Source organism: Borostomias antarcticus (assembly GCF_949987555.1).
Source record: "Borostomias antarcticus genome assembly, chromosome: 11".
Taxonomy (NCBI): Eukaryota; Metazoa; Chordata; class Actinopteri; order Stomiiformes; family Stomiidae; genus Borostomias; species Borostomias antarcticus.
This window is the reverse complement of record NC_140244.1, coordinates 4,231,773-4,259,272: the sequence shown is the minus strand read 5'-3', so window position 1 is coordinate 4,259,272 and position 27,500 is coordinate 4,231,773. Positions and strand designations below refer to the sequence as shown.

At 48.3% G+C, this 27,500-nt stretch overlaps 3 protein-coding genes across 3 annotated transcripts in view; 1 reads left to right on the top strand and 2 right to left on the bottom strand.

The window, feature by feature from the left end:
* LOC311315331 (paxillin-like) overlaps nt 1-22,689 on the bottom strand; it is a gene marked incomplete at its 3' end in the record, with an annotated part of 33,836 nt that extends 11,147 nt beyond the window's left edge. Inside the window, exons 1-6 of the mRNA XM_084445987.1 lie at nt 22,586-22,689; nt 4,666-4,862; nt 4,275-4,342; nt 3,709-3,848; nt 2,816-3,014; nt 2,118-2,268 (exon numbers count right to left, since the gene is read on the bottom strand). Coding sequence (XP_084302113.1) covers nt 2,118-2,268; nt 2,816-3,014; nt 3,709-3,848; nt 4,275-4,342; nt 4,666-4,862; nt 22,586-22,598 — 768 coding nt within the window. The 5' untranslated portion in view covers nt 22,599-22,689. The remainder of the gene's footprint in view (nt 1-2,117; nt 2,269-2,815; nt 3,015-3,708; nt 3,849-4,274; nt 4,343-4,665; nt 4,863-22,585) is intronic.
* Nucleotides 22,690-23,622: 933 nt separating this feature from the next.
* Nucleotides 23,623-25,993, bottom strand: LOC311315133 (uncharacterized protein; the record flags this gene model as incomplete). The annotated part of the gene is made up of 2 exons (XM_084445735.1): nt 23,623-24,882; nt 25,477-25,993. The coding sequence occupies 2 exons, from the start codon at nt 25,991-25,993 to the stop codon at nt 24,383-24,385; spliced, it is 1,017 nt and encodes a 338-aa protein (XP_084301861.1). The 3' UTR covers nt 23,623-24,382.
* A 1,276-nt stretch (nt 25,994-27,269) lies between these two features.
* Nucleotides 27,270-27,500, top strand: part of LOC311315132 (coiled-coil domain-containing protein 63-like) — a gene marked incomplete at both ends in the record, with an annotated part of 5,022 nt that continues 4,791 nt past the window's right edge. The window contains one exon of the mRNA XM_084445734.1: nt 27,270-27,383. Coding sequence (XP_084301860.1) covers nt 27,270-27,383 — 114 coding nt within the window. The remainder of the gene's footprint in view (nt 27,384-27,500) is intronic.

Genomic DNA, 27,500 nt, shown 5'->3' with positions numbered 1-27,500 from the left:
CAACTTGTTTCACCTTCATTTGAAAGAGAGATAGATAGCTCTTTAAATCACGCTGCTCAATTGCAAAAGTAGCCAAGCCAAGCCCTGACCGTGACTCATATGCACACAGTCCTAGGAGCGGGTGAGGGTGTGCGCAAACGACAAAACGCCCAACACGAAACATCAACAATGGCGGTAAATCCTGTACATTGGTGATAATCCTGTCGTCGAGCCATTCCCAATGACGCATGCCCGTCCGCAAGGCGCGATAGACACACTCCGTGCACCACACTGCAAGCAACAAAGGCACAAGTGATTATGTTGTCCTTGTGTAAGCTGCTCTCCCAAAATAAAATCTGGACTCAACCGCTGTAACAGAGCTAGTTCAGACCTGAATGGATCGCCATCCAAACAGCATCAGTGATATACTGCATAAAAATCTTGGAGATAAATAAAAACTCATTTGACTGCCTCCGTTAGGCCTATCTGTACGTGGGTCAAGGGTCAGAATGCACAGGGTGGAGACTGAGCGTGTCACAGTGGAGCGTTATATGGCCTAGTAAAAGGAAACGCCACACGGTGCCTCGGAGGTTATTTTGGGAGAGCGCGGTCGACCGGCGGGGGCGTCGTACTTGGCCGGACGCCGACAGCCGCTCCACGGCGGAGGGCTGGAGCAGGGGCAGGTCCAGGGTGGCGTCGGGGGTCCCGGGGCAGCTCGAGGGGGTCAGGGAGCCGTCCATCCAGCTGGCCTCGGTGAGGGGCGTCATGGCGTCCTCTCGGCCGTCCAGGGAGGCGCTCTGGGCGGGGTAAATCCCTTCCTCCTCCTCCTCCTCCTCCTCCTCCCAGGTCCTCGCCTCCTCTCCTGACATGGCGGATACTCGGTCCATGGAGAACTGGCTCTCCTTCCCGTAGCCCACACACCCCTCTGGCGCTGCGAAGCTGAAGGACAGTAGTCTGTCGAGGGCGTCCTCCAATAAGGGCTCTCGACAGGGCAGCGTTATTCCCAAGTCGGGGATCGTACGGCGCTCGGAAAAATCTACAGACGCGTCGGGCGGCGTCTCCTTGGGTGGGAAAAGCAGGTCGACCGGAGTGGGTTTGTATGCAAATGGACTAGGACTGTATCTAACTGGACTAGGACAGTATCTAACTGGACTAGTGCTGTATCTAACTGGACTAGGGCTCTTTGCCTCTATAACTGGACTAGGGCTGTATCTAACTGGACTAGTGCTGTATCTAACTGGACTAGGACAGTGTCTAACTGGACTAGTGCTGTATCTAACTGGACTAGGGCTCTTTGCCTCTATAACTGGACTAGGGGTTTTGGTGACTGCAAATGGACTGAGGGTTTTGGTGACTGCAAATGGACTGAGGGTTTTGGTGACTGCAAATGGACTGAGGGTTTTGGTGACTGCAAATGGACTGAGGGTTTTGGTGACGGCAAATGGACTGAGGGTTTTGGTGACGGCTACTGGACTCGAGGTCTTGGGAATAGTAACTGGACTGGGGGTCTTGGCTTGACTGGGGGTCTTTTGCGGCTTGGAGGCTGCCTCGGTCTCCCTGGCTTCTGGCGTGACGGAGAGCACGGTGAAGGTCTTCGTACGAGAGGTCGAGGCAGCCGACGGCGAAGAGCACCCGTCTTCGTCTATGTGGAGCTCTAGTGGGAGGGTGGCGCGGGAGGGGGCGGAGTCACCGGGAGGCCTGTTGGGCCCCACAGAAGGGGCTGCAGCTGGACCGGTCAGTAAGGCGGTTCCTGTCACGTGACTAGGCTGAGCTTCCTCATTGATGGACAACTGAGAACCCGACTGGACGACAGACGCAGACACGGAAAACGACAGGAAAGACAAAGAGAGAAAAGGGGAGAAAAGAGGTTGAAAATAAGGTTCAAAGAGGTTGAAAATAAAGAGGAGCAGAAAAGGGAAGTTGCAAAACAGAAACGCATTCGTGACAATCATCTCCGTGACGACTCCCTCAATAAAGCCTTCTGACAAGTGCGTAGAAAAGTGCATTCGCCAATAAAAAAGTGCTATAGAGAAATAGCATAACGTAAAAAAGAGCCTAGCTAATAAAGAAGCCGATCCTACCGAGAACAAAGTCTGCCTAACTGTCTCGCTCGTATCTCTGCTCGCGCGCACACTCACGTTGCTCTGGACCTTGAAGTCGGACAGGGAGGCCATGAGCTCGTCCAGTTCCCGGGTGGCGGAGGAGGCGGACATCCGTGCCTGCAGCTGCAACGGCGTCTCCTCTGCCTGTTCGTCCGTCAGCTCCTCTGACACGACTAACGGTGTGGGCCTAGGGACAAAAAGGGTGCGTTAAGTAGCTGAGTGCTAAGTCAGCGATCAGTGATCAGAATTCACTTAACGGGTTGCTTAGTTACGCTCAGACTGATCTGCTCAGAGCACAAGTGAGCAGTTTTGAACCTGAGCACAAAAAAAAACATTTTGGCTTGTGAATCGTTGGGACGCTGCTCGCTAATCCCACACGATTGACATCAGGTGAAAAGTTCTCGTCTCCTAACAACTCTGCCCTCGGTTAGAGCAGACCGTTAAGTGGTTTTAAACACCGCTCAGCGCTCAAAGTGAGCATTCTTAAGAGTGTCAGCTACTTAACGCACCCAAAGACAAAGACATGAAATGACGAGAATTACAACAGAGTTTGGTGCTACAGCGGTACAAATGAAAGAATCCTTACTATTCTAGATATACCCGGTTTAATTAGCCTTATAAGAATCCCTAGTTCAAAAATGTTTCAAAGGTATTAAAGGGTTAAACATGTTTCTATATGATAGGGTTCAAAACGTTTCGACGGCGTGTTAGGTGAAGCCATCTCCGGTCCTTACGTGGGGGAGGGCACGGAACTTTCCAGTTCATCCAGGAGGCTCTCTACGCTGGGGCGCACGTCTTCGATGCCCCGAGCAGGCATGCTGCGTTTGGGCTTCTCGATGGCGGCGGGGGGAGGCGCCTTGCCCGGAGGAGAGAGACCGTTCTCCTGCACGTAGTGGGTGGTGCTGCTGGAGGGCAGCGGAGGAGCGGCCTCTTCTACAACAAACAAGGGGAAACAGACAAACAAACAACAACAAACAGATCAGGCTAAAGCCAAAATATGACGATTTCATAAACACCTATGTAGGTATAAAGCTGAATCGGGAGAGAATTTCCAATGGGAGATTAGCTAAAGTTAGCATATCAATGTGATTTTTAGCTAGCTAGCTAAGGTAGACTAATGTTGTTGCACAGATAATTAATTGAATTTACGGTCAGTTTTGAGTTGCGTGCGCTGCGTACTATTGACCTCAAAGCTGCGTGCGTGCCAAGCTTGTGAGAGACTGTTAGTTAACGTTATGTCACGTAACGATTTCTCAAAAGGCCAGTGACTGCAACGCTAGCTAGCTACCAGTACGTACAATTCACGCTGATTTCAAAGGTGATATCAGTTTCCTGTTGCTCGTTTGCTTAGATAAAACGTTTTTCCATCAGCAAGGTAATCACTTGTGACTAGCAAAACTTGCTAGCTAATGTTATGGAGCAGTATTTGTGTAACTTGCTAGACTGTGGTCGGGTCCAGCAAAAAACTATAAAACAGCAAAAAGCTTGTCGATGAGGAGCGCAAAACAAAGCGACCACACTCAGCGCCATCTTGGCTTTTGGTGATTGCGACCGTGAGGGTGGAAGTGTGTGTGTGAGGTACATCCTTTCTGTGGGGAACGGTGAGGAGATGGGTGGCGTGCGGTACCTTCTGTCGGGAAGGACGGGGAGTTGTGCTGGACGGCGTTGAGCTCCAGGAGCAGGCGGTCCAGCTCAGACAGGTTGCTGCCCAGGAAGGAGCTCATGGCGGCCGGCGGCGCCTCACTGCTCTTCTGCTTGATGGGAAAACTGTCCGGAGAAAAGACCAGATTCACATTCAGATTTTGATTAGGCCAAAATAAAATTAAACGAGGAATTTGTATAAGTCTGCTGGCGCATGACTAAAAACATAGTCAGAACAATACAGTGCAAAATACAATAACGAAGGGAATATTCATATCCCCATATAAAATATGATATACAATACAATCTACAAAAATGTATTATGGTAAGATATTAGTTATTTAATATAATTCACTGTGCTGGGATGGAGGAAGTCCGTTTTGATATCACATAAATGGCATGATGAATTCACAAACAAATAGATGAACAGCACACATCAAGATCGTGAACAGTTTTGGATGGAAAACTATTTCATTATTAAGGTACTGTGTAGGTACCTTTGTTTTTGTGTGTGTGAATATTATAATCTAAAAAAGAAGAATCCCGCATTACCTGTAGACGTGATCCTCTTCTGATTGGAGGAGAGGGGGCGTGCTGCTGTCACCTGACAGGAAGCCCTCCTGAGCAGAGATGGAGGAGGATGGAGGAAGAGGAAGCTGTCAGTACTGTGTGTGTGTGTGTGTGTGTGTGTGTGTGTGTGTGTGTGTGTGTGTGTGTGTGTGTGTGAGAGTGTTTGTCTTATTGTGAGTGTGTGTGCTTGTGTGTGTGTGTTATTGTGAGTGAGTGTGTGTGCTTTATAGAGCGTGTGTGTGTTATTGAGTGAGTGAGTGAGTGAGTGAGTGAGTGAGTGAGTGAGTGAGTGAGTGAGTGAGTGAGTGAGTGAGTGAGTGAGTGAGTGAGTGAGTGAGTGAGTGAGTGTGTTCTTGTGAGTGTGTGTGTTTACCTGTGTAGAGCAGCTGAGTGGTTCTTGGGGGTCCGGGGTGGCTCCGTTCAGGGCGTCAGCGGAGGAAGGGGGGGGTCCGGGGGGAGGGGACGAGACCTGCCCCCCAGTGGGGTAGGAGTACGGGGTCTCGTCTGGGAAAAACACTGGGCGCTTGGAGATATGGGAGGTTGTGGACTCCAAGTCTGCCAACAAAGCATCTAAATGCACAAGAGCACAGAATGCCAACGTAAGGCCTAAACTTTTATCACTCAGCCAATCACAGAGCACAACATAGCTACTCAATCATAGCTAAAAGCTGGTCTCAACTGATTTTGACACAAGATGTATAGAACTGTATGGTGGACATGCCATTATGGGGCTGAACAACTCTAAACCTTTGACTTCAACTCAGTTGTTTACGTTTTAAGAGTTTAAAAAGTAGCCTATATCTGTTCAATGGCTAAGCCCAGAGGTAGCCCAGGAGGACAATAGGGGGGTCATAACTTATTTCCGATGTTGTGGAGCTCAACTCCCAAACTCATCATTCATCTGCAGCCGTAGAGAATACCTAGGAGGCCAAACTGACGGCCTGATGATCGCACCACGCACCGGCCAGCCCCAAACGCCCACGCCTTTGAGTCGCGTTACGACACAGTGGGAGTAGCGTGAGCTGAATCATCCGGACTGTCAGCGCCACTCCTCGGGTTACTCATTGACCGCACGGCGCTCTGGATGTGGACCCAGCCGACGCCGAGTCAACCTGGCATTAAATGATTTAGCCCGCCCTGGTATAACAGGTGTTCTGCTCAACACCGCCACTTAACGGAGCAGTACTCAATTAGCATGTTACCCTACCGAGTCATACTCGGTCTACAGAGCAAGCCGGCGATGTGTCACAGAGCAAACCACCATCCTTCACGACTCCACCCTCAGTGCAAATACTACAGAACGCCTGGCTGCTACCAAACACAATCACAAAGCCGTGTTGGATTTCTACCAAATAAAACATTAAAAAAATCGCAAATCATGAAAGACATAGCATGTATATGGAGGCAACGCTAAGGAGTTGACTACACAGCCGTCAGTACACTGCTATCAATACACACTTATCAAAACACACCTATCAATCTAAACTACTTTCAGCACACATGCAACGGAAGAAGAAACGCCAGTGCGTGATAGTGGAAACTATACAGTTTTGGCGACACCTCTGGACCACCCTAAAGTGGTCCAAACGGCTGACCGTAACCCTGACCCCGACAGAGAGCTCCAAACGGCTGACCCTAACCCTGACCCCGACAGAGAGCTCCAAATGGCTGACCGTAACCCTGACCCCGACAGAGAGCTCCAAACGGCTGACCCTAACCCTGACCCCGACAGAGAGCTCCAAACGGCTGACCCTAACCCTGACCCCGACAGAAGAGCAATACAGGGGCCGAGAGACAAATCCATCCTAGGAAGAACAGAGTTGTGAGACCTACCTGAGAAGATCGAGACGAGCACAGACCCAGAGAGAGAGGAGAGAGAGAGAGAGAGGAGAGAGAGAGGAGCAGCCCACACAGAGTAGCTAGCTAGCTAGCATGAACTGACTCAACTGTCGTGTCTGCAGAGAGTAATGACAGGCAGTGAGGGAGAGCTGGAGGGGGTGGAGGAGTGGAAGGGTCATCTTCCACCCAGCTCTTCCCTCCAGTCCCGGTCTCGCTGGCTGTTTAAGGCTGAGGTGAGGGGTCAGGGGTCAGGGGTCGGGGTTAGTCTGTACTCACGCCAACGCCAACTTGAAGAGAAACAGGTCTGCGAAGCGAGAGGCTCAAACGCAGCGGGAGAAAGAAAATCACAGGTTGTGAAAGAGGGAAGAGAAAATGAGGGCTCTGATCAGGGGGAGGGCTGGGTTGAGGGGGGTGTGGAGGGGGGTGTTGAGGGGTGTGTTGAGGGCTGGGTTGAGGGGGGTGTGGAGGGGTGTGTGGAGGGCTGTGTGGAGGGGTGTGTTGAGGGGTGTGTGGAGGGCTGTGTGGAGGGCTGTGTTGAGGGCTGTGTTGAGGGGTGTGTGGAGGGCTGTGTGGAGGGGTGTGTGGAGGGGTGTGTGGAGGGGTGTGTGGAGGGCTGGGTGGAGGGGTGTGTGGAGGGCTGTTTTGAGGGGTGTGTGGAGGGCTGTGTGGAGGGGTGTGTGGAGGGGTGTGTGGAGGGGTGTGTGGAGGGGTGTGTGGAGGGGTGTGTTGAGGGGTGTTTGGAGGGCTGTGTGGAGGGGTGTGTGGAGGGGTGTGTTGAGGGGTGTGTTGAGGGCTGTGTGGAGGGCTGTGTGGAGGGCTGTTTTGAGGGGTGTGTGGAGGGTTGTGTGGAGGGCTGTGTTGAGGAGTGTGTGGAGGGGTGTGTGGAGGGCTGGGTGGAGGGCTGTTTGGAGGGGTGTGTGGAGGGCTGTGTTGAGGAGTGTGTGGGGAGCTGTGTGGAGGGGTGTGTGGAGGGGTGTGTTGAGGGGTGTGTGGAGGGCTGTGTTGAGGAGTGTGTGGAGGGGTGTGTGGAGGGCTGGGTGGAGGGCTGTTTGGAGGGGTGTGTGGAGGGGTGTGTGGAGGGGTGTGTGGAGGGGTGTGTGGAGGAGCTGTGTTGAGGGGTGTGTGGAGGGCTGTGTTGAGGGGTGTGTTGAGGGGTGTGTTGAGGGGTGTGTGGAGGGCTGTGTTGAGGGGTGTGTTGAGGGGTGTGTTGAGGGCTGTGTTGAGGGGTGTGTTGAGGGGTGTGTTGAGGGGTGTGTGGAGGGCTGTGTTGAGGGGTGTGTGGAGGGCTGTGTTGAGGGGTGTGTGGAGGGCTGTGTTGAGGAGTGTGTGGAGGGCTGTGTTGAGGGCTGTGTTGAGGGGTGTGTGGAGGGCTGGGTGGAGGGTTGTGTGGAGGGGTGTGTGGAGGGGTGTGTGGAGGGGTGTGTGGAGGGCTCTGTTGAGGAGTGTGTGGAGGGGTGTGTTGAGGAGTGTGTGGAGGGGTGTGTTGAGGGGTGTGTGGAGGGGTGTGTGGAGGGCTGGGTGGAGGGCTGTGTTGAGGGGTGTGTGGAGGGCTGGGTGGAGGGTTGTGTGGAGGGCTGTGTTGAGGGGTGTGTGGAGGGGTGTGTGGAGGGGTGTGTGGAGGGCTGGGTGGAGGGTTGTGTTGAGGGGTGTGTGGAGGGCTGGGTGGAGGGCTGGGTGGAGGGCTCTGTTGAGGAGTGTGTGGAGGGGTGTGTGGAGGGGTGTGTTGAGGGGTGTGTGGAGGGCTGTGTGGAGGGCTCTGTTGAGGAGTGTGTGGAGGGGTGTGTGGAGGGGTGTGTTGAGGGGTGTGTGGAGGGCTGTGTGGAGGGCTGTGTTGAGGGCTGTGTTGAGGGCTGTGTTGAGGGGTGTGTGGAGGGCTGTGTGGAGGGGTGTGTGGAGGGGTGTGTGGAGGGGTGTGTGGAGGGCTGGGTGGAGGGGTGTGTGGAGGGCTGTTTTGAGGGGTGTGTGGAGGGGTGTGTGGAGGGGTGTGTGGAGGGGTGTGTGGAGGGGTGTGTTGAGGGGTGTTTGGAGGGCTGTGTGGAGGGCTGTGTGGAGGGCTGTGTGGAGGGCTGTTTTGAGGGGTGTGTGGAGGGTTGTGTGGAGGGCTGTGTTGAGGGGTGTGTGGAGGGTTGTGTGGAGGGCTGTGTTGAGGAGTGTGTGGAGGGGTGTGTGGAGGGCTGGGTGGAGGGCTGTTTGGAGGGGTGTGTGGAGGGCTGTGTTGAGGAGTGTGTGGGGAGCTGTGTGGAGGGGTGTGTGGAGGGGTGTGTTGAGGGGTGTGTGGAGGGCTGTGTTGAGGAGTGTGTGGAGGGGTGTGTGGAGGGCTGGGTGGAGGGCTGTTTGGAGGGGTGTGTGGAGGGGTGTGTGGAGGGGTGTGTGGAGGGGTGTGTGGAGGAGCTGTGTTGAGGGGTGTGTGGAGGGCTGTGTTGAGGGGTGTGTTGAGGGGTGTGTTGAGGGGTGTGTGGAGGGCTGTGTTGAGGGGTGTGTTGAGGGGTGTGTTGAGGGCTGTGTTGAGGGGTGTGTTGAGGGGTGTGTGGAGGGCTGTGTTGAGGGGTGTGTGGAGGGCTGTGTTGAGGGGTGTGTGGAGGGCTGTGTTGAGGAGTGTGTGGAGGGCTGTGTTGAGGGCTGTGTTGAGGGGTGTGTGGAGGGCTGGGTGGAGGGTTGTGTGGAGGGGTGTGTGGAGGGGTGTGTGGAGGGGTGTGTGGAGGGCTCTGTTGAGGGGTGTGTGGAGGGGTGTGTGGAGGGGTGTGTGGAGGGCTGTGTTGAGGGCTGTGTGGAGGGCTCTGTTGAGGAGTGTGTGGAGGGGTGTGTGGAGGGGTGTGTTGAGGGGTGTGTGGAGGGCTGTGTTGAGGGGTGTGTGGAGGGGTGTGTGGAGGGCTGGGTGGAGGGCTGTGTTGAGGGGTGTGTGGAGGGGTGTGTGGAGGGGTGTGTGGAGGGCTGTGTTGAGGGGTGTGTGGAGGGCTGTGTGGAGGGCTCTGTTGAGGAGTGTGTGGAGGGGTGTGTGGAGGGGTGTGTTGAGGGGTGTGTGGAGGGCTGTGTTGAGGGGTGTGTGGAGGGGTGTGTGGAGGGCTGGGTGGAGGGCTGTGTTGAGGGGTGTGTGGAGGGGTGTGTGGAGGGGTGTGTTGAGGGGTGTGTTGAGGGGTGTGTGGAGGGGTGTGTGGAGGGCTGTGTGGAGGGCTGGGTGGGCATCATCACTCAAGAAAGGTGTCATCAACCCTTCTATGACTCTGGTCTACATGTCTGTCTGCTGGCTCTTCTCCAGAGTGTTTAGATGTTTGTCAGTGTTTCTGCCCAGGCTATGTGATGTAATGATACACATTGCTCACAATACTGTATGGATTTTACACAGTACAGTATCGATCAATCATCGTCAAATCATTATTCACGTTTTTAATGGATTTAAAATGTCCTTCCATTCCCTCCGCATCACCTCCAGGGAGCGGGGGAGAGAGTTGTGTTTTCAGCTGTATTTTTTCATTTCACTAAATTATGTAGACTATCACAATATATCGCAAAATCGCATTGCGATGTATTCGTGATACAATCCTACCGACCGTGTATCGTGATGCGTATCGTATCGTGAGGTCCTCGCCAATAATACCCCGCCCTAAATACAACATTGCAAAATATGGTGTAGGCAAAGTAGTAGTCGCTGGTGTTGAGAGTCAGACACCGCGGAGACATGGCGCGGATAACTGAGCACTCTGACCCTGCTTGGCTGGCGTTAGCGCTAGCGTCGTTAACATGCCATCTGACAGGGGGTATCGTACTGCAGAGGGGGGGGTGTTGCTCAACTCTGTAACATTGCAGACGCATTCCACCGGGGTCCGCTTACGGATACGGAGGAGTCGGCTGTTTACCATACCGGGGCCCAGACCTTCCTCCCCCTCTCTCTCTCTCTCTCTCCATCGCTCCCCGCGACCGTCGGGGAGGTGGGCTGCTAGTCGGGCCCAACTGAGGCAGCACCGGAGGGTGATGTCACATCGCCATGACTGTGCTAAGAATTAGCCCGCATAGTGTTTTGAGAGGGTTCCGTGCCACAAGACATCAGGCGCGGAATGTTCTTGGTCATGGACGCCTTGTTGTTGTTGCGTGTGCTCTTGCCTAACCCGCGGTGTGAGTCACGGCAGACATGCTCTGACCCAGCCAGACGCAGGCCCAGAAGGTGTGTCGGTGTCGGTAGGAGGTGTGTCAGTGCCGGTAGGTATTCGTAGGGCAGTGTTTCCCAAACACTAACACTAGTGTGTTTATTTTTATTTAAACCTTTATTTATTCTCGAGAGGCACTGAGGTTGCCCTCATTTACAGCGACGACGTGCGATTTAGGTCAAATATATTTGAAGGATTACTTTCGCTTGTCTTTATGTAACTCATATGTTTCGGCATGCCCTGGGTGGGAATCGAACCCGGGTCTCCCGCGTGACAGACACCGTTTTAACCAGCTGCGCCAATGAAAAGCTAGCTCTTCACTGGTGCCGGTGGATGGTATTTATACTGGGGAGTGAGTTGAACCAACAGCTCGCTACCTACTTGAGGACTCACGAGAACTCAGTTTCACTCGGTTACATTTAGAACCGCACGAGGGAGCTTGTTGGTTTTCGCGGCCGGCTCGCGCCACAGCATTGATAGTTCTGGTCTCTGGTCTATTTTTCCCACAAGCCGCGAGCCACTGTGTGAATAAAGTACAGAGGAGCAGAATGGTTTGGTGACCGGAGCGGAGGAATGCGCTGCTAACAGCCAGGCTTCTGCTCGGTCGTGGCTAGCAGGGGTACAGCTACGGCCTTCTAGTGTAGAAAGACGGTAAAGGCTAGTTCCCATACACGCAGAGGCCATTTAGGGTTAGGGTTAAGTTAAGGTTAGGGTTAACTGTAGGTTAAGGTTAAGGTTAGGTTTAGGTATAGTTATTTAGGTTGAGTTAAGGTTAGGGTTGAGGTTAGGTTTAGGGTTGGGGTTAGAGTTTGAAGGGTCTCTGCATTTATTGGAACTAGGGTTAGGGTTAGGGTTAGGGTTAGGGTTAGGGTTAACCCTTCTACACAGGCCGTAGCTGTACCCCATCTAACCACAACCCTTCTGCTCTCGTGAGAACTGATCGCTTTGTGACGCTTCCTCATCCATTGATAAATGGCAGACAAAACTTTCAACAAGAAGCATGTTTTTGATAGTAGGTTATTGAATGTTCATATTGTTATGATAATTGTAGCCTACTTATAACATTGAAGTATGAAAGGCTAGCGTAGCCTACATTCTGTTTTATTGATGAGGAAATAAAAATGAGACAGCCTGTTAACTCAAATTGAAATGTTAACTTAAATTTAATTTATTTGTCCTGATTTACAAAGTATTTAACATGTGTAGGCCTATATGTTTTTAATAACACATGGCATAAAACAAAGTTGTGAGTTATCAAACGTAGGCCTATATCTCTTTGCAATGGCTGGTTTACCTTCAAGACAATATAAGGCGGAGCGGAAAGGACAGTAAAAATGGTCAGGAACGTTCATTTAGGCACACATTCGCTCGTCATATTTTATACATAAGGCCTATCGTGAATTGGGTCACAAGGGTTAGACATTATTAAAAAGTGGGTGATTAAAAAACATTTCTCTAAGGTGTGTCAGTGTCAGTATAGGTGCTCTAAGGTGTGTCAATGTCGGTATAGGTGCTCTAAGGTGTGTCAATGTCGGTATTCTCTGCTCGAGGGCTGAAAGAACAAGCAATGGCGCACGGCCAACTATTCAAGGACTACACAGCATCCTGAACGATAACCCACTAGTGGCTGGAAGTGGCACTATGTACAAGTTAAAGATTGTTACCCTGGCTCCATGTGAAAGATACTAGTAGCTCTCCAACATTTTGAAACGTATGATGCCGAAAAAAGGCTGAAACATTTGAACAGAAGGTCTGCATGGGAACATATGGTTTGGTCCAGAATTAATTTTGTTCAGAACCATTACTTCAGCCATCGTGGTAAGTTTTTTGGAGCCTAAATAGTTTTGGAGAGAACCTTGGGCTAGTACTGAAGTATACTGCAATGTGATGAACTTCATATAGGACCATATGTAATTTAATCAAAATAATCATCTTGAGAAGAAGTGCAAGTGCCTTCATTAGAGGGTAAATCCATACGAGTTCTTCTCCAGGCATGAGGACAGCGATGTGACACGTCAGGGGGGAAGGGGGCAGGGCGAGAAGTTTGCAGACCCCCCTCAGCTAAAATAAGAATCCTAAAGCACTAAATCTACCACACAGCCTCCCTCAACCAGAGCTGTATGTGCTTGTCTTAAGTTCATGACCAAACTGCAGGATTAGTGACCGTAAATGGTTATATATGCTTCCATTATTTCAGGTGATTATTACCAAACGCTCTGTCCATGGCTGGTGTGACTCAATGGGATGAAATGAGAAAAAATGTGATGAGAGATATTCAGATGGGGAGAGGTTCGGGGAAGGAGGGAGTTTGTGTGTGTGTGTGTGTGTGTGTGTGTGTGTGTGTGTGTGTGTGTGTGTGTAAGGAGGTAGGATTAAGACCCTTCCGCCTAGATGAACGGTATGTGTTTTGTCATCGTGCTGCCAGAGAACACTGCCACATCAGATACCTGATCATCAGATTACCAAGATGGACAATGAGACAGAGAGGGAGAGAGCAGAGAGAGGGAAGAGGGAGGGAGAGAGAGAGAGAGAGAGAGAGAGAGAGAGAGAAGAGAGAGACATACAGTATTGACTCAAATGGGTGTACTGTTTTTTTTGCCTCCCTCTGGAAAATAAGTGTCAGGGGTAGTACATGAATTTATATGCATTTTATTTTCCCTTTTCTGTGAAGCGCATTGTGTTGCCTCTGTGTGAAATGTAGGGCTACCCCCCGGAGAGTTGAATCATCTGTCGGAGACTCGTCAGTCCACTGAGATTCTTCAAGTCTAGCAGTCTTTTTTTTCTATTTAAAAAAAAAAAAATAATTCTTCCAACATTACAACTAGTACAGTGCCTGTTGTTATGTATGCCCGTCAGAGCCCGTGGCCATTAGTGCCCATCCCCGTGCAACTCATTACAAATTCCTTATAATGGCTATAGAGTGGTGAGGTCTGATGTAACCTTGGCTGAAAAGTTAGTATTTCCATTGTGGAGTGTAGTCCAAAATCCTTATGTGAAAATGAATAGGATTTGCCCCAAAAAAAGCTGAAAATATAAGCTCTCACAGAAGGCTCACAGAATAGAGTATGTTTTGTTCTTCAAATTAAAATAAAAGTTAAAATACATCATTGAAGATGGGTTTTGTGAATTTTGAAGCCCTTTGGTTGCGAGGTCGATGTTTCTAGTGACAGGCTAACCATTATTGAAATTGGACTACATCAGCCGAATGTCTTTCTGACGTGCTGCCGTTGTTATTGCGCTAGTTTAAAAATGCATGTGGAATTCACATATGGAGTAGCTAAATCCGTCCATGGAAAAAAATAAAAATAATTTTCAGCAGATATTAGTTACAAAAAGATTGAGCTAGCAAGGTACTTTTGTGTGTGGTACAGTATTTATTCAGATTGGGAAATCCCATGATCTCTAGTGCTAACTCTTTACTGTATGATGCACACAAGCCGCAGGAGAATACATTAGGGGAGCACTGATGACTGGTGACCGGAATTAGACGATTTTCATCTGATCGTCCAAGATCGGTGACCGGCTGATCCGTTCCATATCTGATTCAGTATCGGAAATGTATTTTCTATTTATTTAGCCTGTATAAACATTATCTTGCACCCTTCATCTATCCAATCCCATTTCTAACTTGCAATAAGATGAAATCGGAATCGGCCAAGAAAATTTCTCTATAAAAGTAGGCTGATTCTTCTGCCTAGGAAAGATCGAAGTCTTCAAAAGCGCCTTGAGGGTGCAGATTTGGAATTCTGTTCCTCTGCCCCAATCACCAAAGACAAAACTGAGCGCGCCCATAATTCACCTACAACAAACACGCCCCCTGCTACAAAGCTTCATCAGAATCTGTTCAACATTAAAACTAGAGTTTGTTTGAATCTGATGGGGGCAGCATTGAGTTGTCAAATGAGAGAGGTAGAGAGAGAGAGGGGGGGGGGGGGGCAACGATAGTTCTCCATTTTTTAAATGTCAGTCAAACATACAAGACACTTTCATTAGCAGGGTTTACGCAATACAGAGAACAGGGATGAATTTAATTCCTGCATCAACAAGTAGTCCAGCTTGATCTCCTCTCCTTATCTGATGGGCAGCAAGGTGAGCTAGGAACTCCTGACATGCCAGAGACTGCCAACCTCTCACTGTAGATATGAAACAGGGAGGGAGGGGGGAGGAAGAGAGAGAGAGAGAAGGGGAGAGAGAGAGAGAGAGAGAGAGAGAGAAGGGGAGAGGAAGGGAGAGAGAGAGAGAGAGAGAGAAGGGGAGAGGAAGGGAGAGGGAGAGAGGGAGAGGGAGAGAGAGGTGAGAGTGAGAGAGAGAGAGAGAGAGAGGGAGAGGAAGGGAGAGAGAGAGAGGTGAGAGTGAGAGAGAGAGAGAGAGAGAGAGAGGGAGGGAGAGGGAGGAAGTGAGAGTGATGGAGAGAGAATGAGGCAGAGGGAGAGAGAGGGAGGGAGAGAGGGAGAGGGAGGGAAGGGGAGAAGGAGGGAGAGAGAGTGAGGGAGAGAGGGAGAGAGAGAAGGGAAGAGAGTGAGGGAGAGGAGAGGGTGAGAGAGTGAGGGAGAAGGAGGAAGGGAAAGTGATGGAGAGAATGAGGCAGAGAGAGGGAGGGAGAGAGGGAGGGAAGGAGAGAGACGGAGAGAGGGAGAGAGAGGGAGAGAGAGAGAGGGAGAGAGAGAGAGGGAGAGAGAGGGAGAGAGGGACTGTAGCAAGGAGGATTACAGAAAGAAAGAAAGAGGTGGAACCTGAGGATTGGAAGAGGAGGAAGTAGTAAAGATGCCCCTAACCTCACTAACCGTGAGAACCCTGATGTGTAGAGCGTGAGCAGAGCTGAGGGGTGTGTCCACTCGCAGGGCAGTAATAAAGGCAGGGAGCATCAGCAGCCAATAAGGAACCAGCCGCATGGCAGACATGCAGCAGTACTGAGTACCGGAGGATGAGTGGAGGCTGGCGTGGTGGCGGGCAAGCAGAAAGAACCGCAGCACCAACAGAACCGCAGCACCAACAGAACAGCAGAACCAACAGAACAGCTAAAGTATATTATATGACGTGTTATTATCCCACATAAGGCCCATACGTGAGGTTATCCAATGAGAGGGCTTTAACTGCTGCCTGTTGGCCAATCCTGACATTGTGTCCTGACTCCTGGGTGGGTTCTAAGTGGTTCTGTCTCTGTGGGTCAAAGGGTCTGGGACAGGCTAGCCTTTGTATCCACTAAGACAATCGGGGAAAGGGGAGGAGGACAGGGGACAGCTCGGCAAGGAGCAGTCAACACTCTGCTGAGCTGGAAAACCCAAGCACCAAAAAGAGGGAGTGTGAGGGTTAGGGTTAGTGTGGGGTTGGTAGTGTTAGTGTGAGGGTTAGGGTTAGTGTGGGGTTGGTAGTGTTAGTGTGGGGGTTAGGGTTAGTGTGGGGTTGGTAGTGTTAATGTGAGGGTTAGTGTGGGGTTGGTAGTGTTAGTGTGAGGGTTAGTGTGGGGTTGGTAGTGTTAATGTGAGGGTTAGTGTGGGGTTGGTAGTGTTAGTGTGAGGGTTAGTGTGGGGTTGGTAGTGTTAGTGTGGGGGTTAGGGTTAGTGTGGGGTTGGTAGTGTTAGTGTGAGGGTTAGTGTGGGGTTGGTAGTGTTAGTGTGAGGGTTAGTGTGGGGTTGGTAGTGTTAGTGTGAGGGTTAGTGTGGGGTTGGTAGTGTTAGTGTGAGGGTTAGGGTTAGTGTGGGTTGGTAGTGTTAGTGTGAGGGTTAGTGTGGGGTTGGTAGTGTTAGTGTGAGGGTTAGTGTGGGTTGGTAGTGTTAGTGTGAGGGTTAGTGTGGGGTTGGTAGTGTTAGTGTGAGGGTTAGGGTTAGTGTGGGGTTGGTAGTGTTAGTGTGAGGGTTAGGGTTAGTGTGGGGTTGGTAGTGTTAGTGTGAGGTTGGTAGTGTTAGTGTGAGGGTTAGGGTTAGTGTAGGGTTGGTAGTGTTAGTGTGAGGGTTAGGGTTAGTGTGGGGTTGGTAGTGTTAGTGTGAGGGTTAGGGTTAGTGTGGGGTTGGAAGTGTTAGTGTGAGGGTTAGTGTGGGGTTGGTAGTGTTAGTGTGAGGGTTAGTGTGGGGTTGGTAGTGTTAGTGTGAGGGTTAGGGTTAGTGTGGGGTTGGTAGTGTTAGTGTGAGGGTTAGTGTGGGGTTGGTAGTGTTAATGTGAGAGTTAGGGTTAGTGTGGGGTTGGTAGTGTTAACGTGAGGGTTAGTGTGGGGTTGGTACCATGGGCGATTTTATAGGGGGGGCAGGGGGGGGCAAGTGCCCCCCCTGAGTGGCCAGCCCAACTCTGCTCAAATTCTTAAAAATAAATAAATAAATATACTGTGTATATATATATATATATATATATATATTACTAATTAACACAATTATTAAATACATAATTGTGATTTGTACCAGTTTGTGTTAGGTCATCATTCATTTTAAAAGTGTATTTATTACTTAAACTAGGCTACCTTTAAAAAATATATATATTCATAATCCACCAATGGCACAACTCGTCCGTCGACCTCAACTATTTCCGGTTTGATCTGTTACCGCAAAAAAAAGAGATCTGACTGTACTGCTCAGTGCTCAACAAGCTACAACTAGACAACCTGCTCACAATGGCGAAAATAGCTAAAAAACAATTGACCACTTCTTCATAAAAAAAATAAAACTGGCAATGCTAATGAAGAAGCTACCACTCGAAATGACAGCGCAGCAGGTGCAATCAAATGCAGAAGTGCTCCAGAGGCTATCGAAGCTAGCACTAGCAAAAGCAACGGCGAGGAAGCTAGCACCAGCAGGCAGTTTGATGTTGTGATGTTGGGTATGGCCTAGTGCTCGGTCATAAAGTCACATTGACATGCTCGTGGTGTCTAGATGAAGTTTGATGTGTTGTGCATATTGAATTGTCATACGGATTTCTTATTAGCATACTGTTCACAACTGGCATTCTTTGTAAATAGACGGGACGGCAGAACTGTTTTTTTTTTTCTCACGTCAAAATGTTGCCCCCCCTACTCTCAGAGGGTAAAATCGCCTATGGTTGGTACAGTAGTGTAAGTGTAGAGGTTAGGGTTAGTGTGGGGTTGGTAGTGTTAATGTGAGGGTTAGGGTTAGTGTGGGGTTGGTAGTGTTAATGTGAGGGTTAGTGGGGGGTTGGTACAGTAGTGTTAGTGTAGAGGTTAGGGTTAGTGTGGGGTTGGTAGTGTTAATGTGAGGGTTAGGGTTAGTGTGGGGTTGGTAGTGTTAGTGTGAGGGTTAGGGTTAGTGTGGGGTTGGTAGTGTTAATTATAAGGGTTAGGGTAAGTGTGGGGTTGGTAGTGTTAGTGTGAGGGTTAGTGTGGGGTTGGCAGTGTTAGTGTGAGGGTTAGGGTTAGTGTGGGGTTGGTAGTGTTAGTGTGAGGGTTAGGGTTAGTGTGGGGTTGGTAGTGTTAGTGTGAGGGTTAGTGTGGGGTTGGTAGTGTTAGTGTGAGGGTTAGGGTTAGTGTGGGGTTGGTAGTGTTAATGTGAGGGTTAGGGTAAGTGTGGGGTTGGTAGTGTTAGTGTGAGGGTTAGTGTGGGGTTGGCAGTGTTAGTGTGAGGGTTAGGGTTAGTGTGGGGTTGGTAGTGTGTGAGGCGTTGGTAGTTCACCCTTAAGGGAGGGAGTTTGAATCTTGGGCTTGGGGTGGCCAGGGGCACTAGTAGATTCATCTTGTAATTTGTGTCTTAGTTTATTTGTTTGTTTACATGTACTGTTTTGTTTGTTTCCATCGAGGACCACTTTGGAAATAGGTTTGTAGTAAAAATAGTGTTTTTTAGTGCTTTTAAATGCTATCCTCTGGGATTTTTGTGCTATGATAATGCTTTGAGATGCTTTTAAATGCGAATTAAATCAAAAGACAATTAGATCCTCCACTGAGCGTGCTCACTTGACCGGCAGAAAATCAAATACTGCAGCACACATTAGGCTACAGTACATAAGCCACCATGTTCATCATTTCATCACTAGTGTATCCTTCACTAAACATGGTGTTAGGATGGAGACTATCAGTCCGGGCCCTGAAGAGCTTTTAGAAAGCCAGTCCTCACTTCCTAACAGCTCTGCTATCTCAACCACTCTCTTACATGCAAGGGCACTTAGAACGTTGTTGTTCCAACAGAGGCCCTGGGGAGAATCTCACTCTGTCCAACAGTGGTTTTGTACACAAGGTTCCAGTCCATTACCCATGCCACTCTCACATGCAGGCTACAACTCTCCCCGCACGAACACGCGGGAGGCTACTCAACACGCTGTATCAGTATCGGCCAAAATGTTCATATAGGTGCATCCCTAATTATTATTTATGATCCCATTTTCACTCTCTCAAACTGTAGAGCGCCGGACCCCCGCACCGAAATTCAACTAACCACCCTCGGGAGATGCGGCACAATATGCCCCTCCCCTGTGGGGTCCGGCCATAATTGGATCCGGCGAGGGATCATCTTCAATGATGTACCCCATTCATTTCTTGGGGATACCAAAGTTGTAAGGTGTGTTCCACATCAAATCGTTTCGCATGAAATAGATGGAAATGTTGTGGTCATAAACCTTGAGAAGAGGTTCTAGAGAAGAGGTTCTACCTAAAAGAAGCTCAGAATGGTAGAACAGGGACTCTCTCAGAAAAATCTTCAATTTGTGAAAAGGGCTTAGCTAAGATATGGCGCCATTTCTGTCACAACCTTCATCGGACCTTCAAGATACCTGAACTAGCTCTTCACTGTGGATCCCAACCAGCAGGCCTGTCTGTTTTTGTACTCAATTCAAATTCAATATTGCAAAATCCTCGGCGAACAGCCTGAAGGTATCAATACAGAGAATGTGTGAAATGCGCCTACTGTTCGAACACGCAGAGAAGTTTGTTCATCATGGTGCTTAGCTACTGTAGTGTTTTCTCAAACAAGCTGCCTGAGAAGCCGTCACTCCTCAAACCTCAACTCTCAGCTCCCAAACCAAATCTGTGAAATAATATGGTTTGATTTATTTTCTGTCAACGGAAACAACCACAGGGTTAGGATTAGGGTTAAGGCTAAATGTTAGGAGTCCATGGGATATTGAGAGCGTGGGGAAGTGGGTATTCAAACGTGGAGCAGGGCTAAAGCCAGCCTAATGCATTCATGTTTTGTTAGGTGTGGCTCTGACAATGCTTGGTCCTAATGCTGGGCTCTGTGCTGCTGCTAACGCTAACTCTACTCTGGAGGTCATTTTAGAGCAATAAAACTAAAGATTGTGAGGAAAAAGTGCATCACTAGTTACAGAAAAACAACTTGAATAGATATCATCATCATCATAACCTTTATTTAGTTTCTCGGGAATACAAAGGGCAGGCCCTCATTTCCAGTGTAGCTGAGATTATGGTGTGTGTGTGTGTGTGTGTGTGTGTGTGTGTGTGTGTGTGTGTGTGTGTGTGTGTGTGTGTGTGTGCGCGCGTGTGTGTGTGTAGCCTGCCTCTGGTGATGTGCAGACTAAAACTGCTCATCCTCCCATGTTTTTGTGTGAAAGTGTGTGTTCATACAGTATGTGTTTGTGTGAAAGTGTGTGTTCATACAGTTTGTTTGTGTGAAAGTGTGTGTTCATACAGTATGTGTTTGTGTGAAAGTGTGTGTTCATACAGTATGTGTTTGTGTGAAAGTGTGTGGCCATACAGTATGTGTTTGTGTGAAAGTGTGTGTTCTTACAGTATGTGTTTGTGTGAAAGTGTGTGTTCATAGTAGGCGTTTGTGTGAAAGTGTGTGTTCATACAGTATGTGTTTGTGTGAAAGTGTGGGGCGGTGTGGGGTGAAGATGACACTTGATGGGTGCCAGAAATAGACAAAAGTACGTTGGTGTGAGAGAGAGAGAGAGAGAGAGAGAGAGAGAGACTACCTGGGTGCTGCTAGCTCATCACTTCAGCAGTGGGCTAAAGACTAAAAATAAGCAGACCTATGGCTTCTCCTACTGACCGTCCTCTCTACCCAACTTCTACCTTGCTGAAAACACTTTCTCGGAATAGGCCTATACTTTTGTCGTGTAGGAACCCGGCTTTGCCTGGCTGTGTAGCCTAATTAACAACTTGTGGCGATTAAGTGATCTTACACTGATCAGTCACTGTTTTAAACAAGCCACATATTTTTCCTATCATTTCATTACCCAAGCTCCTTTTCAAGCAGTTCTAAGCTTATTGCCGTATTCGTCTCCATGACAACGCCCATCACTTTCACCTCATCTGGACTGAGGTTAGAAATGACCAGGAGGGTTCTTCCACAACAGGGAGAGCAACCTCAATCAATCAATCAAAGCTTTAACCTCTCTCCTCTGGGATCAGTTGAAGAAGTCCTCCACATTCAAACAGTCCATTAACAGTTTAGCTCATTCCAAAAGTATAGCCCCATTAACAGCACGGCCCATTCCAACAGCTTAGCCCATTCCAAATCAACATGATAACAGTTCACAGCTGGGTCACACTAGATTGTGTTATTTTGAGCCGGTACTTTCAGGGGGAAGCCCTTCAAGGATGTAAGTTGAGAAGGCGGCCATAAATATTGATGGGGTATAGTGTGACAAACATTCTTGGTGTGATTTTTTTTGCACTCTGGTCTGGAGACCATGTTTTGATTGGAGATCTCTTTGACCATCACCACTGAGGGACAGATCGGACTGTATGGTTTTCGATGTGGGCCAGTAGACAACTCCTAATGGGTTAAGTGGGAAAATCGGGAAACCCATCTCACCCAAGTTCTGTCCGTCTGAAACCAACCCATCCAACAGCTTGACCAAGAGAGTACTGTGCTTTGCTTACCAGTGTGTACATTCCCATACCATTATTCCTCCATGCCCAAAACAAGACCCAATCAATGACAAATAGAAGCATAATTTTGATCCCAGTAAGAAAATAGCCTACAAACCAAAACACAGAAAACTGTATGTATAGGGCCTACAGATCACATGGCTAATCTGTATCATGATAGAATCATATCTTTTTCTTTTTGAGGAGCATACATCATTGCTGTCTCGACTTTACTGAATGCATTTTTAGCAACCAATGAACAAGACTTGCATGCTAATGTCAGACTACTAAACTTAGACTGGTGGTTACCATGAGAGCTTGTTTGCAATGCATGGGTTGACATCCTGAACAAGTGGACAACCAGCGCTCTGTAGCTATGCGCCCAGCCAAGATGCGTTCTCTGTGGATTCATTTAAAAGGCGTGCTGAAAGAGGTGCTGAACTACCTCCCCTCAGTCAGGACAGTGGAGTGCCCAATGCCAACCTGTAAAGAAATAGAAACAATAGAACACCTTATAATAGAATGCGATAGAGCCAAATATGTATGGGAAAAAATTTATGATATAGGAGTCAAAGTGCCTTGTGAGTGGAAAATGGTGTATGCCAATTTTGACAGCACCGACAACCATAAACTGTTTTATGTATCTGTATCACTGTTTTTAAACTATGGAAAACCCGGTGCAAAATGTCTATTGACGGAACCTTCATTGGCTCATGTATGGTTTTCAAACAGATCAAAACCGAACTCAAAAGGAGAAGGACCATTGATCTAAACAGGACACACCCGAGACTTAACTGGGCCACAATTGATCTGACCTGACTCGAATTGTTTATTGTTTTGTAATATTATTTTGAAATGTAGGCCTGTTATCTCAACTGGCTATTGCACAATGGCACTTTGGATTTTTAATCTGATTATTGTTGTTAAACTGTCAAGTTTTGTATTTTTGTAATGTACTGAAATTATCAATAAAGCTCTTAAAAACGTCATTTAAAAGGCATGTCGGATATGCCACCAGCCTACTACTGTGCTGGGGCGGAGAGCATCTATTCATTTGCATGTCCATCACACAAAGGAACAAGAAACAGTTGTTATCACTGTGACTATTCAAGTAGCCTACATTGGTTTGTGTAATAGCGAGGTTCACTATGGTAGCTAGTAAGCACGGTTAATGTAATCGACATTAGCTAGCTAGCTGGCTAATTATCATTAGTGCTAGCTATGTGTACATTTATCAGACTATATGACCAGAGCAAATAATCCCGCATCCTTATTTTGATGTGGCCTTCACTGAACTTGCCAGTTTCCACGCACACTTTCTATCTCCAACGTGAAATGGCTAACATGACCGCCCGACAACGCAGCCAGCTAGACCACAGTTTACCAACAGCTGGCTCTGCGTTTATACACAAGAGACTGGGTGACTGAGATTGGCTGAATCGTCTGATAACGTGCGTTACAGATTGTGGGACAATGCTGTGTGCCTGGCACCAATTCAATACAACTCGAATACAATTCAAACGTTTTAAATAACCAGGTGAACTTACCGAGATCGTCCATGGTACCGGGGGGATCTCCACCGTGGTGAACTGGGCCGGTTTCCAACACGCGTAGCTCACGTAACGCTTCCTAACGCAGCCTTTGCTCGGACACGACCAGGATCAAGAGATCTGACCTCCGCGCTGAATGCAGCTCAGAAGTTTTTCAAGCAACTAAGTACGCATGCATATCTACTTGAACCAGCTATGTTTCACAACAGTGGCTCTCGAAGAGCACGGAACACTTGGGGACACGCTGGTCGCCCCCACCTGGAGTCCCCATAGTTTACCAGAGCAGGAGAATAGCCTGGTCCTACCTACCGCTAGAAAACTGACATCCCACTGACATCTAGTGGACAACGAAGGGAAGTGCTTTATCTGCACTGCACTGATCTCTGTACATACACTTTACATACAAACTGAAAAAGTTACAATTTAAAAACATTTGTAAATATTACACTTACTCATTCACTCACTTCACCCATTTGTATTTACATTTATACATTTTTGTAATTTTGTGGCAATGTAAACATGCCAATAAAGCCAATTTAATTGAATTGAAAGAGTGGGGCAACAAGCATTAATATGCAGCTGAGGCCCAGATGATAGAGCGGGTTGTCCAGTGACCGCAGGGTCAGCAGTTCGATTCACGGCCCGTCCTGTCCACGTGTCCCAGAGCAAGTCACCGAACCCCATTGATCCCAATGAGCAGGCTAGCACCTGGCAGCTGCCGCCATTGGTGTGTGTGAATGGGCGAATTGTAAAGCTTTTTGGATAAAAGCACAATATCAGTGCTGTCCATTTACCATACAGTTCTGTTACACATACTTTGACAAGTGAAGTTCTCCGTTATCTTATTGTATCCCGTCTCTAGGTCAACGATATTCATTACAGGAAGATTTGCAACACATGCCAGTGTAATGACGTGCCAGCAACAAGCGACCTCATTGGCCAGTCATCATTAGGCCACTATCGATTTAGAACATAAATAAGGTTGTTTATTATTAGCACATGAATACAATAGCAATCATTACCGTACTGTACAGCTGTACTTACTATGCATCATACCAGGTGGCTTGTGCTTATGTACATGTCAACGCGTCCGTCTCCCAAGCGGGAGACCCGGGTTCAAATCCCGCCCTGGGCACACCGAAACAGATTGGTTACACACAGTGAGATGACCATCATAATCATAATCACAGTTTGCAGATTAACACGTGTACATGGTATACACAACTATCACGTTACAATAACTGGGGAGAATGCACTCTCAGTGTCTGTGTTGTCATATGGGATTGATGGTGGTATTTTTAATACAGTTAATCTTGCAGAAACAAAGGCACTTACAGTAGAAACTATACATCCAGTCATATCAGGGAGAAACTGTTGTGCTCAGATGAAGCTACATATCAACAGCTTCATCATAACCACTTTTTTTATTTCCTTATTCCTCGTTCATCTGCTGTAGCCTACCATCCTCCAAACCCAGAGAAGGGATTGTAATCTAGAAACTTTTCATATTCAATTCTCCCAACGAGTGGAGCCGCATGGTCCTAGTGGCCTCAGCTTGATTGGCTGTGTGAGTAGGCCCTGGTTATTGATGATAGTGTGTGTGCCCTGATACATAGCCCGGGTGACCCCTCACCCAGGCTCGGGGTGGTAAAAGGATAGCCCCTCGGCCCCGAGCCTGGGGAGAAGAACACAGCACCTAACCCGCACGAAGAAGAAGAAGATTGATGATAGTCTAATCTGCTGGAAAGGTTCACACGCTTCATGAGAAAATGGCGTCTGTGTAGAGGCGGCTCCTCAACTCGATGGCGTCTGTTGCTCTGTCTGGTGCCTCAGCAAGGCAGAGGCCACTGCGTTCAGGGCTCCAACGGCGGCGGCCAGCTCCTCGCGCAACGCCACCATACTGCCAGAGAGCCCCCGCACCTCCCTCCGCAGCCCGGCGTTACCGGACGCCAGCCTGCGCATGCTAACCGCTAACGCCCGGTTATCCCGCCGGAACCGAAACCTCGGCCTCCTCCTCCTCCGGCCGCCGTTCCTCCTGCTTCGCCCGGGGGCCGTCCGCGCCTGATCGGTCGTTTCTGCGGACGGATCGGTCCTGGTCGTTTCCGTGGACGGATCGGTCCTGGTCGTTTCTGCGGACGGGTCGGCCCCGGTTGTGTCGGCGGAGGTACCGGCCCTGGTCGTGTCTGTAGAGGTCTGGTCTGTGGACTGGGATGATAAGGTCTGGCCCACTGGTATCCATTCGAAACTCCAAATCTGGGGGGGCTGCAAGTCCTCATAATCAGAATCGATGGGCTCTTTAAGATAGAAAAATGGTTTACACTTAGTCACGCTCTGGTCAATTAGTCATGTTGTGTTCAATTAGTCAATCTGTACATGCATCATCCAAATGATGACGACCGTGGTGGACGACAAAACGAGTTAATCAAAAAATTGTAAATCACTGACTAACAGAAAATCTGCTGGATGTAAATCAGCCAGACATGGTTCCTCGGCCATATAGCATAATTAATGCTAGTGGGTTCAAATTAAATTGGAGAGGCTAGGGCTTTTGCCACTTGCTCCTGATCAAACAGTGAAATTGTTGGAAAACATTTTCCATTGAGGGCAATGTGCATGTCTTGTTGCACACACAGCATATCTAACTTGAATAAATCCATGCACGACAAGTTGTAACAAAAGCAAAAGTACTACAACAGACTACAATGTGATACCAGTTGACGCAACTGTCAAGTGATTACAGGGAAGGTGATAGCCTACTGTAATATTGCGGCCTACCTAAAAGCAATACCATAGATGTACTTCAGCTGTAGTTTAAACTTATAACAACAGATTAGTAAAGTAGAACCACATGGGAAGCAATGGGGACACTGTCCCAGTATTCACTCGACCTTGTTTGAAGTTTTCCTGTGAAGGTGAAGCATCTGTAAGGGCCGGGGCCCCGGAGGACACGGGGTCAGAAAGTGCAGCCGCTGCTCCGTCTGTAGTCGCCACCCCTGCGGATTTCAGCTGAGCCAGCTGCGTGTGAAGAGACACTGACCCGTCCAGTTCCCTCTCCGCCATCCCCTTGGGTCCTAACCGAAAGGTGGCGAGCACCGCTTCCTCCAGGGGAGTGATCCGGCCCGCGGTCACCCCGGTCTCCATCAGAGAGCGCCACATATTCTGGACGCGGTACCGTAAACGGCGACGCTCGTCATTCCAGCGCCTCTGAATGTCCAACCAGGTGCGCTTGGTTTTACTGGTGCTGTTGATCTTGTGTGTCACCTCCAGCCAGATCCGCTTGCGCTCACTCAACGGGCTCGCATTGAGGCCAAAGAGGTGCGTCTGGTGGGACAACACATGCTCCAACAGTAAGCGCAACTGCGGCTGGGTAAATTTAGGCTTGCGCAATCTTTCAAAACGATCCATAATCTCTTGGTATTTTCAAAATGTAGATCTAAAAGAAAACATTTATTTTAATAAAGGCTACTGGAATAGGCTAATCAATGTGCAAATGTAGACTAAAAGAGAATTGTTGCTGAACAAAAGAAAGCATAGCCTACTACCAGCACAGGGGTAACACCTGGAGCATCAACTGAACAATAGCCTAATATTGTAACCTTCTGCAAAAAATAATAGTGCAATACCGCCTACTGTTATGAACATGAACAGATATTGTCCAAAACTTTCTTTGAAAAGAAGAGCCCACGAGGTTTGCCCTGTAAATTGCGCCGTGCTAAAATATGTGCTATTTCCTGATTCTGCTTGCGCAAACTCCGACGGAACAGCCTTTCCAGTGCTCTGATTGGATAACAATGGGCCAGCAGGTGCCCCCGCTTTCGCGCTGCTACATGATTGACAAATTACAAATTAGCGCCTTTCCCTCTCTCTCATATGACCATATCTGTTATTACCATGGATTCTTAACTATCCACGTTATCCTTGTCGCTGCTCTTGTAATAATACAGCTCTGATCCCGATGATCTCAATATGAGTGATTATGACAAATAATTGGCCCAGGGAGATGACACAATAAACCAGTTATGAAACCGTTCGAAGCTGAATCGTTCTAAACTCTTCATTTTGGGGAATCGGGATAATCTATAAAGTCTTCTGCCCATATAGTTATTTGTATTATTATTATTTAGCCTACTTACTGTTTGAATGTATATTGTTTTCGGTATATTGATCAAAACCCATTTGGAAAAGAAAGAATTAGGCTACTCAACCGTGTGGCAAGAAGTTCTGCTTGCCTTCAAAGTAAGTGCTCTAGTCGAAACCGTTCATGTTATTTCTCAGAAATGTATTTATAAGAATGCGAAATAATATTATTTAACGAAATCAGACTTTTGAATTTGACATTTATCACAATGTTTATTCCAATATACAAACAGATACTCAGGAAGACATGAACCCAGAAAAACTTAAAGACGAATATCAGCTCGTCCTAGCTGACAATGAGGATTATCTTGCCCTTATCTCTAAACAAAGAGAGCAACTGGCTTCTGTGGATATTAAGGTCTGAGTGTTGTTGTTTTTATTAGCATGATAGTAGCCTACCTTGTAGAATGCATAAATAAAAAGATAGATTATCAAGATGCATTCGTTTTTGATGAGTTCCTACATGTGTTGAGAGGACAGTATTCTCAGTTTAGGAGTAGCAGCAATGTTCTCAGGCTAGTTTGTCTCCCCTCAGATAAAGGAGATGCAGGCTAGAGTGTGGGAGAAGAAGAAAGCCATGGGGGGCAGGAGCCACACCCAGAAAAGATCCCTTCATCAGAGGAAACACATTCGCATCATGGAGGACCGTGTTAACGAGGTACAGTACATATATGAACAACGGTGACCTCTAACTGCATTGCTTTGGCCAATCCTAACCGTAACCTCCACATAAATTGACCTTTGACCCTGTTCCCAATAATCCTATTAAGACAAC